The 12,878-nt window shown below is 45.2% G+C and overlaps 3 protein-coding genes across 3 annotated transcripts; 1 reads left to right on the top strand and 2 right to left on the bottom strand.

The window, feature by feature from the left end:
• Positions 1–3,583: 3,583 nt before the first annotated feature.
• N7484_008209 (dynamin GTPase) lies at positions 3,584–4,025 on the top strand (the record flags this gene model as incomplete). The annotated part of the gene is made up of 2 exons (XM_057118596.1): positions 3,584–3,745; positions 3,804–4,025. The coding sequence occupies 2 exons, from the start codon at positions 3,584–3,586 to the stop codon at positions 4,023–4,025; spliced, it is 384 nt and encodes a 127-aa protein (XP_056971631.1).
• A 1,670-nt stretch (positions 4,026–5,695) lies between these two features.
• N7484_008210 (uncharacterized protein) lies at positions 5,696–6,138 on the bottom strand (the record flags this gene model as incomplete). The annotated part of the gene is made up of 2 exons (XM_057118597.1): positions 5,696–5,829; positions 5,898–6,138. The coding sequence occupies 2 exons, from the start codon at positions 6,136–6,138 to the stop codon at positions 5,696–5,698; spliced, it is 375 nt and encodes a 124-aa protein (XP_056971632.1).
• A 2,405-nt stretch (positions 6,139–8,543) lies between these two features.
• N7484_008211 (uncharacterized protein) lies at positions 8,544–9,567 on the bottom strand (the record flags this gene model as incomplete). The annotated part of the gene is made up of 2 exons (XM_057118598.1): positions 8,544–9,396; positions 9,449–9,567. 2 exons carry the CDS (start codon positions 9,565–9,567, stop codon positions 8,544–8,546), a joined length of 972 nt encoding a protein of 323 aa, XP_056971633.1.
• Positions 9,568–12,878: the final 3,311 nt, after the last annotated feature.

Here is a 12,878-nt window from a genome sequence, read left to right on the forward strand (position 1 = left end):
AAACAAGGCACCGTATCTTACCAAGTTGGAGGATTTAAGGGTCTTAAGGGTCGCAAAATCCGAGGTGTAGAGTGGCGTGATCAGCCTTTTTGTACTTTTGTTATCTTTCTCAAGGAACTTGCGAATGATTGTTCTAAATAAAAATTGATTTTGATTTAATCCATGATATTTAAACATGATACACATCCCACAATTATCGAGAGAACAGTTCTTTTCTTCACAGTCATCATCAAATTTTGGATTCGGTGGATGTGAAATTAGCGTACGTTCAGATTTATTAGAAACGAACGACACGTCGCGGATGTTTCCATCATTTATCTAGTCGATTTCTAAGCACATTCCAACACCACCTCGAATACCTAATGATTATCTTAAACAAGGAGACTTCGTCGCCCAATTACCCCGCTGAAACTCGGTATTGATGATGTCAATTGAAACAAAACCTTCAGAGTAGCCATTAATATCATGGTAAATAAACACTATATCAGTCCTATTCGCATATGGGCATGAAAATGTCTCACCACACAACGAAATCCAGTAAAAATGGTTATTATACATGTCAGGAATAAAGTTCCCTTTCTGAATCAATTGTTAGCGGCAATTGATCAAGCTTTGTAATTATTATGGCCCTGGTTCCATACGAGATTCCCAAAGAAAGACATAAGTCTCATCAGAAACGCACCATTCCATGTGTTGGTGACCAGACTTCAACCTCTATTGGTGGATCCTGTAAAACCCACTCCGATCTCTCCTTCCAGAAACCAGTTCTCATGAGGCTTTTTATTACTCCAAAGGTAAGTCGCGAACAATATACTATATAATAGAGGGCTACTTTCAATTACTATCTTCAAGTATCGAATAGACCCAGCGGTGTCTTGACTTTTGAAAACATCGTTGTTGAGTTTGAATTACAGCTACAGTACGTCCCGAAACCGGTGCATCCTGCTCCACTTCTAGAGGGATTCTCTAACCCCACCCTAGATATACACTAGTCCGTTTTGAATATTAGCCCGGAATATCGATATTCCTGTATGAGCTTCAATACCATCGTTTACTTTCATTATATTACAGCGCTTGTCTCGAAATTGTATAGGTGATCTAAAAAAACTGAAATTTTCCATGGCAATGCAAACGAGTCGAACACCAGGGCGGGAGAATGCCTCGAGAATCTGGCGATCAGTCACTTTCCTCGGCCACTCCCAGGTCTAAGTGACAGTCTGGGGGGGGGCTTACTTGGCAGCAAACTTTGCAGATAGCGGCTTACATTATCTGTTCAGCAGTCCGACCAGAGCCAAAATATTCGAACAACCGTTTCTGAGGATTTAGTCAATCTAGACAAGTGACCAAGAATCCACTGCGTCAACCCCAGCAGTAGCCTTTGACGCCGATGGCCCTAACTACCTTATCTCTTTAGAGGATAACCAATCATCGGGCTTCAAGCTCATAGGTCAGTTATCTTATATTACCGATTGCTACACTATTTGCTTACTCTATAGAGCGTAGACAGCTCTACATTCAAAGGACTTTTATAGTAGTCGACTTATAATACGAATAGGCCCCCACTGGCTAGTAAAGCAAGCCATGGCTTTTTTAACAAGCAACCTAGCCCTGATTGTCTAGTGCGCTGCCACAAATCGCCTTTAGCGACTATATATGGAGAAAGTGAAGACATCGTTACAGAGCTACCAGCCTATATAGTGGAAGAGAGCGTAGTCGGTAGGGGATACAAGGATCTAGCTACAGAAAACAGCTCAGGCTTTGATCGGGGAACAGAAGAAAACACGGCCGATGCCGGAGTTAAAAACGGATACGACTAATAGAGCAATAAAGGGGACCCAGAGGCAGCTACTAAACCAGCTCGAAGAGCATCAGCCATGCATCAACCCTCTCCCATTTACAAAGGCGGCATGGTCCAACAGCCTTATGTCAGGCCCGAGATAACTACAGCACCCCGCTCATTCTCGGTATATCCATCGGTGATTATCACCAATTCAAAACCCCAAGCTCGACAAATAGAGGACTCGGTCTTGTCTAACTCGTCGACCTCTTCGAGCAAGAAGCGAGTGCGACACCAGCCTGTATTTTACGACGGTAACTCCACCGATGCCTATAATGACCCGAATAATGCGGACTATATGAATAGCATTCAATTTACCCCACGCCATGTGAAGAGAGTTCGGCCCACAATACAGGTTGGCTCCAGGCGTAGTCGGCGCAAACCTCAACACGTCTCAGTCAATAAACCGGTCCAAACTACGGTCGGCAGCGACAAAGTATATTCTTCCAATTTGCCTAACATAAAAACCATCCCGGTCAGAGGTTTCTTGACGAGACAGATAATCTTGTCAAAAGTTGTCTATTCAGTTACCTTCGAGGAACAAGTAGAGCACGCCTGCGTCAATGAAGTTCCGGACAGTGCTCAGTCACGTCGTGAGAATAAAGACGTGCACTCACATGAAAGGCCCCGTCGGCAAGCTTCTCGTTCCACGAGATCTATTTCAGAAGCTAACAGGCTTCTCATTGAGTTAAAGGAACAGCAAGGCTTATCATGGAAGGAGATTGCAAAGCGCTTTCCTGGAAGGTCTCAGGGCTCTCTTCAAGTCCGGTATTGTACACGTCTCAAGAGAAGTAATAAACAAGGTTCCTTGCGTATGTGTGAGCATTCGACAAGACGCTCACATAGCCGTAACGCCTCTGCTACCTTGTCTCCCAAAGTTTCACCGAGGCAACGATATGGCCCATCTCGCTATAGGCGACTCGTCAACCGTTATTCGCCGGTTGGTTGAGTAATCAAACAAAGATGTGTATCTATCGATCGCATTCGGAACATCGTGCGACTTTTCCGAAACCTTTCCAGTATACCTATCTACATAATCCGATTTAAAATTTATCATGCAAATCATGGAAGCCAATTTCGAATCTAGCTGCATGAAGCCGCCATTTCTGGTTTACGGAATCTTTCTCGTATCCCCTAAAGAACGTGTCGATGGATATAGATTCAGTGGATTTTCTCCGGAGATGCTCCGATTTCGATACGAAAGGCGATTGCTGCAATCGTTGCACGGATGTTTTTTCCGGAGCCGGATTTCTTCAGCTTTTAGATTCCAAAAGTGGTTATTTGCATGTGCATGTCGTTCTTCATGTTCAGCTCCATCCAACCTGCCAAGGTCTTAATTAAGGAGCAGCAGGCGAAGCACCTATACACGTGTTGTTGATAAGTCTCCATTCCTATCAATTACATGGAGCAATCAAGGACAATTATTACACCTTGGATATATTTGCAGAAGATAGTATGTAACAGCTTGGACTGCTATCCTCCAATACTCTTTGATGTTTCCCATATACCCTCCTTGGCTGAAAGAAAAACGTACCAAGACTGACGAAGAGTAAGCAAACCAGCTGCCTCATTTATTTTGGGTCGCCCGCCCGAGCTTGACGTGAAATCCTCAAGAATACTAGAAAAAGCGAAAGATCTGATTAAAGAATGCGCTACCCGGCATATTTATTGTGGGAAATTCCAGCATCCTAGATTACCAAATAGAAGGCTCGAAATGACCAATCAAAGCAACAGATTCAACATTCAATGCACAACGCTATCCAAAACGATTGGAACGGGAAATTCCATGTGAGCAATTCATCCGATGAAATAGAAAAGCTCGTTACTTCGCTCCAGCAGCGGGTGGTTGTCGACATGACGAAGCAGGCCTGCTCCGAAGCACAGAATGACCTTAATGCATACTACAAGGTACTGACAGTGTGCCTTTTCCCTTGGCAATACTTTGTACTAATATTGTATTTTTCAGGTTGCCATGAAAACTTTCGTCGACAACATTTGTAGGCAGGTTATCGAACGGCATATCATCGCGAAGCTTCCAGGTGTTTTTGAGCCTGTCCTTGTGAGTGGATATGAGACTGAGGAATTGCTTCGAATGGCAGCAGAATCTGCGCAAGTCAGTATCCGCCGGGACGAAGCACGTCATTTCCAGGAAGTGCTGGAGAAAAGTCTTGAGGATTTGAGTGTTTGATTGGATAGTTGTGGGCTTCGGGCTAGGTTTTTTCTCACGAAGTTTTCCCTTGCCCCTTCGCGAATGCGGGAGCCTACGTACATGTACCATTGGTTTTGTCGTGCTTATCTTGCGTGACCAAGTTCTTATAATTAATTATGCTTTTTGTCCATCAATCTAGGTGTTTACTCCGTTTTCACGTGTGTAGGCCAGGGATTGTCCCTCAATTATTGCACGTATGTATAGGATTCCAGTCCAGTCGTTCCGTGCCCAAAAAGCAATTAGCATACGAATCCTTAAAAATGGGGCTTGTATGGAGGTAATTTTTCATCACGATGTTCAGGATACTCGATTGACATCTCGACTAAGCAAAGGCTATAATGGGAGTTCCTTTCATTGCATTGACATTCTTATCATGACTCTTCGCGTTCTCTTATAGACCCCTCAGGTATATGCGCCCAGACTCAAATGTTACGGACCCACTCCCGAAGCACCGAAAGAGTTCCACTCGACAGGGAACCACGATTGCTCACCGCCCAGGAGCCAGAAACAGCTCTGATTAGCCGTTACAACGCATAACTACTCTACTTGATTACGGACGGGTTTGAGGGAATCGAAGTCTTACCACCCTTCTTCACCGCTAGTTTCTGCCAAGATTCTGCCACATCCAAAAGATCCATGCGGACAACCCAAATTAAAGTTTATTGATTTAGCAAGCAAAATGGATCCGAGAGCCAGATATCAATTTTAAGATTATTTCAACAAGCAGTATGATATGATGTATAATGGGCCTAGACGACCAAGATCTCGTCTATGTCCAACGAGGCAAATGATGGTGTATCCTCGAAGATGCCTACGTGTTTACGCATTTTTGACAAACAGGAAAAAGCTAGAATAAATCAATATGTTTCTCTGGTTGCTTCTGCGGATCTTAAACAAAGCACAAAATGACAGTGGTTAGCAGCAACAGCTCACAAAACTCCAGAAAGCTTTACTCTTCGACTCGTCTTTCTTATCTTGGCCACCCGGCGGCCTGGCTTTTTGAAATTCATGCTATTCTTTTCTCAGGGACATCACAGTTTGTTGTCGATCATCTTTGCAGCGCTCGAGAAAGCGTCTTTTTGCAGTTTCGGGAGAAGAATGCAAAGTATATTGCTCTTGTTGGGTAGCTGAGCGAATGAGAGCGTCAAATGGCATTATCGGTTTAGTTGCTCTCACGCAAACTCTCCACAAGAGGCAAGGCTCTGTTCCGATTTCATCACGAATAACTTCCCATTGAAGACGCACGTTTGCCGGTCCGCCGGGCTCTGAGACCATCATTCGGTTCAGTGTACCAGTAAATTGGGAGTAATCTAGCCAAAGATCATCGATAGGGCTGCAGATACCGTGTTTTGCACTTGAGTCCTCCGAGAAGCAATGCTACCAGCAAATATTCCTAGAAAGTCTCCCTCACACACAGGGACGATAGAACAGACGGACAAAGAAATGTCGTCTTGAGGTCCGAGAAAGACGAATGGAGACTTGTCTCCCCCAAACTCAGATACCAATTGGTTGTTTTGAGATTCGAGTATGACCTCCGCAGGCAAATCTTACAAATCTTTCTCTTTAAAGCTTTCTTTTTCCGCAGTGAATGCCCATTCATTTCTAGCATTGTTCCAAAAGGACTTGGGAACTTCCAATCTCTCTATATTTTAGAGATTGTCAAGATCGCAAAGTCGCGCTAGGTCACCTTCTGCAAAACTGAGAACCCGTGTTTCCAGTTGCTCGATAAAAGGTCTATATTGGGTCTCCCACGACATGATTGCATCCATGAGCGAGACTTCTGCTGTTTTCGGTTATCCCCTACAACAGCTGTCAAATTCCTTTGTGCGGTAGTAAAGTACTTTAGCACACCCGATTCACGCATTTGGAATAGGGTTTTCCAGAAAATGCGGTACTGTCGTTGGTTCTCAGCTCCCAACCCGTATCCAGCAGCCTCCATGAATTTCTTTGTTGCACCATTTTCTGCCATGGTGAATCCATCTGCAGGCCCGTTCGCGGGTGGCAGTGTTGTTTGATCAATCAGCGCCGCACCCTTGAGAATGACTTTCCAGAACACTGTTTCGTTGTACCGACTTTGAACACCTCTGCCCATAGCCAGAGCAGTATCCTTTTAAATGATTTTGACTGCCTTCTCATAATCGTATTCTGCAATCTCATCAACGTATTTCTGGACCTTGGAAGGGTCGGTCCTCGTTGGGGATAAATTGGTTTGATGACCATATCGAGCTATCGCCGAATTGACCGTCAGACATTCAAACAATATCGATGCCATTGCTTTTGTCGTATACGCGGAGTCTGACTGATAGGATGGGAAAGTGCTGATAGGAACATCAATTTGAGGGCCATTCACATGTCTGTCACTAAGCTGGAGCTGTGTTGTGGGATCATGAATGAGCTTTATCACATTATAGGGAGTAAGTTACCTCTTTGTTGGCCCCACATGATGCTTGACTCTGAGAGCCCGCTCGTATGGTATTCATGTCAGCATTACCTAGGCAAAAGGTTATCTGGTGAAGAGCGTCACATCATGTGAAGTGACTATTGACTCGTTCTAGCTCTGACTTTTTCTGATCAGAGCAAATCGACAACTGTCCAGAGCTTAGATCAGGATCTGATGACGTCAACTTGCCGTGAGATTGCGACGATATTCTATCACTATCAAAACAGGTCACTGCGACCACTAAAACGGATCCTTGCAAATACGAAAACGGATCCTTGACTACGTATGTCTCGATTTGTGCTTTGTTCATCGGAGAAGAAAGATTAAGGACAGTCTAGCCTATAAGGATTCATCCACAGAATTGTAGTTATGCGCCCAGAAATCTCCACTACCTTAGGCCAAACTAGCCCAAGGATCGCGCGCAAGTTAATGCCCTCTTGCAAGCTCTTCTAGGTAAGAGTGAGACCTCGTGAACATTCGTCTTAGACGTACTTAATACTCAAGAAGCTTTTTTACAACGAGAAGCCTGAGAATAATGGCGGCACAGAAAATTCTCCAAGGGCTGAGGAACTCTCTCAATCGTGCACATCTGCCGGATGGAAGGAATGTAAATGCCCGCAGGAAACAACCAACCCCGCTCTTTTCGTGGCCACCACCACGGTGCTGTTTCAGGTGTCTGCTGATCTACGCACTGGACCTAGTTGTCGATCTGCTTTGAGCAAAATGGACAGAACTATGCCCAGTTACTGTACTGCTACTCCCTTGCCTAAGAGACAAAAAGCAGACAATATTTTTTCTCAGGCCATCGCTTCTGTTTGCGTCGAATCGGAAAGTGAGAGACCAACGATCTGCTTTATTTGCCTTGGTAATACTGGACTGCCCGAGATTGAGCGCCTGAAGATTTACAAGAATCCAGGCTCGCTCAGTCGACAATTTGTCAACCGGCACATTAAGCCCTTCCCAAATGACATGCAATGTGTGTGCAACATCTGTAAAGAAAAGCTTATGCCTAAAACAGGACTTTTGAACCATGCACAGAGAAAGCATGGGACTGTTTCTTGTTTGTCTCTTCCAGCTCTTGGTTTGCCTCTCCCCCAATTATCAATTGCGTCTGATTTCCTTGTTTTGTTTTTATCACATTGTTGAATATGATTTAAAGGCTTTGAGAAACCTTCACAGCCAAAATGCCAATTCTCTTGACGTCAGTCGTAAGGGGCTCGGTTTTCGCAGTTGTTTTGTATGTTTTAGGCTGTACTGAGCTCGGCAATTCTCTCGCACAAGATCGCTCATTGAATAAAGGAAGTACCAAAAAGGGTCAAGCTGGCTTATTTTTGAACTTGGAAACTACACTCTAGGTGGAGCTAAGTCACATACAATTTATGAGAAGGCACGGATCAGTCCTAGATCAAAAATATCCAACATGCGAGCCAGCCCTTACTTTCCCTCTGGAAAGCCTGTGAATCCAAATAAGTAGCGTCACTCCAACATCAAGAAAATCAAACACGAGTGCGCCTCCAAAAATGATTGCATAGTACGTCCAGGCTAGTGAATTGGGTAAAGAGAGAACAGTAACAATGATCGCCCAAGGAAGCATCCAGCACAGGTTTGAGCCGAGTGCTTGGTATAGGTACCACCGAGGTGAAGCTGCAAGTAAAACAGCTCCGAGTTGGTAATTGAGTCCATAAAAGATGTAGGTCCAGTCAATGGCCTACAACACGTAAGCCAACGAGAAAGAAGACTTCATTGTCTCTGCAAAAAGTTACCTTCCACATTTTTTGGGTGACAGCCGCCACGTCGTTCGAACCAGATAAGTAAAAAGCGAAGGACTGTATTCCACGTATAGATAACGCAATGCACACGGCAGTTTCGAAGACCAGGACAGCTCCGCAGGATAAAAGGGCTGGTCGAATGATAGCTTTCAGGAAGTTAATAGTATCCAGGTTTCGTGAGCTTCAGACCTACCAAAAACTTCTGCTCTATTAGCTTGAGGGTATTCTATTTGCCGTGTTGCTTGAAAATGACCCCAATTATGCCCGACAAAAGCCAAAGTTGACGCTTCAAGAGCCTGAACAGGGATCATAACGAGCCCCCAGCGGATTGTGGTGAAAATTCCCCAAGCCGTAGCATAGAGATCTCCAAGCTGAACTATTCTGTTGACAAGCCATAGATAGATGGAATTCCTGATCACCGACTCGGTAAATGTGTATAAACTTGGCCGAACTAACGTTGTCAGTGCAGAGAGGCTTATTTTGAATTTGTTCGTGGCCATCAGCCTCTCGTTTCTTGTGCCTTGCAACTACACAAACAAAGTATAGAAGTCCTACTATCACCGATAATGTGTCGCAAATTAATCGAATAATAGCCTGTGTGACAATGGTTGGCGTAAATTTCCCAACACGGAATGTTGATATCAGTAGGAAATCTAGCACGATATTGATCAAAAATTTGCTCGTACTGATCATCAAAGGGACGTCCGGTTGATCCAGCGCTCTGGTCGATGAAGAGATCGCCGCTTCGGTGGCAGATGTCAGGCCTTGGATGGAGGACCAGCGTACGTAGGCAAGCGAAGCATGTCGCACTTCAGCCGGGACAAAGGCGGCTGCAAGCTTGGTCGAAGTTGCAAGAAATATAACTGTCATCAGAAGCCCTTGTGCTGCGCCGACAATTATCATGGTCCAGGCAAGGTTCAGCCGTGAGTGCAGGTTTCGCGATGATTTGTCCCCAATAATCAGCCATGCAGAGCGGGGAATACCATCATTCAAAACCTCAACAATGATGCCGATGTAAGTGTATACATCAGTTGTGACTACCTCGCTGGAGCTCAACTTGGCGACCCATAGCTTACTCAGGGTGCTGTAAACGGCGGGAGGGGCAAAGGCAAGGAGGTTAAAGATCGCGGATCCAATAAAACTAAGGAAACTGCAGTCAGCATCCTTCTAAACTTCACTCCTGACATACTAACGTCTCTCGATTCCAGAATGCACGTGTTCTAGATAGAAGCTCTTCCCCTCCGCTTGTCCCTTCGCAGGATTGACGAGCAGCTTCATCTTGAACCGTTGTAGATATTGTGTTGGCCCCCATGTTATTGTTATCTTTTCTTTTGGTGAGCTATACAGCGCGCAAAAAGGAAAAGAGGATGGAGAGTTCTCAGGCGGTGCATTCCTTAGTCTTTGCCGAGGCGCCAATGTGAATGCGGGGTCCAAGAATTCGTGCATTGCAACTGCATGAGACCCTTTACCTGCGCCGAATTTCGCATTTTACAAATATTTCGATTTTATCCCAAGTCGGGACGTCATGAGGCTTCATACGATCATACCGACGTATACTTGAGTCAAAGGGTCGTCATGCCACAAACCTGATGGGGAAGTTGGGACCAAGACCACACCAAAACCAGCCCATAGAAATCCAACTTGACTCTCATTCACCGCTTCTCTCGCCGCCTTTCTGTAATAGGTTTAAACACCCTGTTGCACATGGACCTTCTGAACGTGGCAGAATCATGGCAGATATCGGCGGTCGGTGAAGGGTGGTGAGACTCCTCGATTCCCTCACACCAGTCCGTAATCAGTAAGTCTGTATCTGACTGCGAGAATAGTTGGAATTTGACATGAAGCCTACATCGCATTGATCTAACCAGTGCGTACAGCATAGCACAATGCTTAAGGTACAGGGCAGGGTTGTGCTTCTGTGCTTCGCCAAAGTGGAGCAGGGAGTAGCGTAGGACCAATCACATCGTGCTACTAGTGTGATCCCAGTTTTGTTGCCGTGACCCCTTTTCGGCATTGCTAGCGCGTGTTTATGGCTACTGGCTAGTACTGACATTGACGGAGGTCTTTTTAGATTCTATCACCCTTAATTTTGCGGGAAAGCAAGTACAATATGAGCCTAATACGTGGGTTGTGAGAACAGACAGAAGTTCATGCAACACTTTCCTAGTGCTTGTCCACCTCTATCTATCTTTCTCCAAAAATGGTCTTGAACTAATGAGCATCTTTCAGGTGATGCTGTGCATGCAGATTGGCCAAGTAAGGGAGATGATCTGCTGGATCGTGCGGTGAAGATACTTGATCGAGTGGTCGTAGCAAGAGGACAAACATTGGGCTAGGCGAATGTCAACTTACTAGCCTCGATACCCAGAATTGCGCGCTCGTATGAATCGTGTGGTCATGAAGGCCTTGCAGTAGAGATGATGGAGTACATGGTCTCTGTAATAACGCGAAAATTTAGGAGCTAACCTCCCGACCCTCTGACAGTTCAGAATGAGCTTGCACTTTCCACGAGATCACCTGGGCTTAGATACGAATACATTCTCACGGTATTAGGACACTTTTCCAATCCTGATTAAACGCGTTATGGAATTGCCGGAGCCTTTACCATGTACATACTAAATAACTATAGGCTTTGGTACACAAAGTGCCCTTTCCGTTGAAGAAAAACAGATAGAAGGTTTATATGTTTACGTTCCCGTATTATATCCCATTGCCTCAAGCTGTGCAATTAGCTGGGGCCTTGCCACATCCTCAGGCGATGGCCGCAAAGGGCGTGGAATGGAAGGACGACGCGAACCTCGAGCTGTATCTTCTTTCTTATTTATTTGCTTTAGGGTACAAGATTCTGAGACATGGCACCGTTGGCTCCTAGGCCAAATCAGGATCTAGCAAGGAAGGTGTGAGCTTACCTGCTAGGATTTCACGAACGGTTCGACTTCTTATGATAGCACGTAGGGGTATATAATGGCCAATAAGATACTCCCTAGCAACACTCGCTTGGGCTGCTTCGGGGATCGACAACGAAAGTGCATCAACAACCTCCCCGGCACGGAAGATAAAAAAACCGTTTAGAGCCGTCGTATCAATCTGAAGTAGCGTGCAGTTTCTGCTGCCAAAACGGGTATGCCTGTCCAGCATGTCTTCTCTGAGAAAAGAGCGAGATGGAATTGCTTTCATAGTCAGTGTCCCAGCTCAAATGCTGCTCTACTGCGTCACCGAACTCTTGGAGAGTATCGCCTTTTTCCTGTTCGTCCCCTCCATCATCATCATACAACGTAACCGTATCAACTGCCTTGAACCCCTTATATATATCATACGTCGTCATAGAATCCCTATATTGGACTCTGTAGAGACTACCAGGGACATCGACTGGGGAGAGGCAGAATGTATTTATTAATATATACCAATTGATGAGAAGCGTCCTTCATACCGATTAGTTACACTAAAGAGCGCTTACCGAGCAAGTATACTTTGCGGTATGGCACGAATTGTAGAATGAGGAAAAGTCCTTAAAACTGGCGCCTTGATCACTCTGAAAAGTAGCACCGCCTCAAGCCGACGGCAATCTCAATATAATTTTTGTACCGCAGGATCCATCAGGTTTGAGGGTATTTAAAGCCTATGCATTGCGGCCCAACCCCGCTTCCAATTCAAAAGCAAATACACAGTGCAAACGAATGGCAAGCCAATGATAAAAAAAGAATATGAAAGTGCGTAGCAAGAGCATGCATGTGACCAGCTTGACCAAGAAATGACCAGCAAACAAGCTGTAAGTGCACTAATAGAAGCCTGTGTTAGGGGTTTAGCATAGGGCTCCAGGTGGAAGAAGCCAGTAAGTCACGACATAAACCGCTGACAAATTCATTTCGTTGAATCAACGGAGTTAAGAGGTGCATGTTGACTTTTAGAGCATTTGCTTATCGCAAAAAATATAAAGGCTCAGATACAGACGCCTGCAAATCGCCGTAATCTGTCGAGGTCTCCGCATCTTTGTCATCTAGTTATTTCCCAATCATCATGGTCCTGGGCTCCCTCACAATGCCATGCAAGTCTCCGTGACCTCCGACCGGCCTCCTATCTCTATAATTATTTATAGGCTGTCGCGTGTAGTCCTGGTTCACCGGATAGAATAGTTTGTATGATAGGCCATGGGATTACGCTTCTCCAACGTGGAGCAACGAATAGCCTAGAACCAATCATGTCATACTACTTATAATGCCCCGTGAGCGTTATTACAGGCTCGTTTGGAAAATCAGTCCGCATCACAAATTCTCAAGGCATACATTGGTTGAGATAGGCCGCTTTACCTTTTCATGAACTATGGACGTCCCCAAATCAATAGATATTTCAGCAATATATGATTTCCTGCGACAGGCCACGGTATTGCTTATATCAGTGGCAAAACAAGCGAACTCGCGCTAGGGCTGCTCATGGCAGCTGGAATGAGAGGAAACCATGGTGTGGCGTGAGAAAAAATTATCATAAGAGAACTAGCTGCTCACGTGCGAATACAATCACTGATCCTGGGAGCCAGGTTGCTCCTGGGGCTCTTGAGCCATATCCTGGAGCCGTTGGCCCATATCTTCTGACTGGTGAAAGGAGCTCTCAAGTCTATTTACAGTT

The sequence above is a fragment of the Penicillium longicatenatum genome (assembly GCF_028827895.1).
Source record: "Penicillium longicatenatum strain IBT 33135 chromosome Unknown contig_4_segment0_segment0, whole genome shotgun sequence".
Taxonomy (NCBI): domain Eukaryota; kingdom Fungi; phylum Ascomycota; class Eurotiomycetes; order Eurotiales; family Aspergillaceae; genus Penicillium; species Penicillium longicatenatum.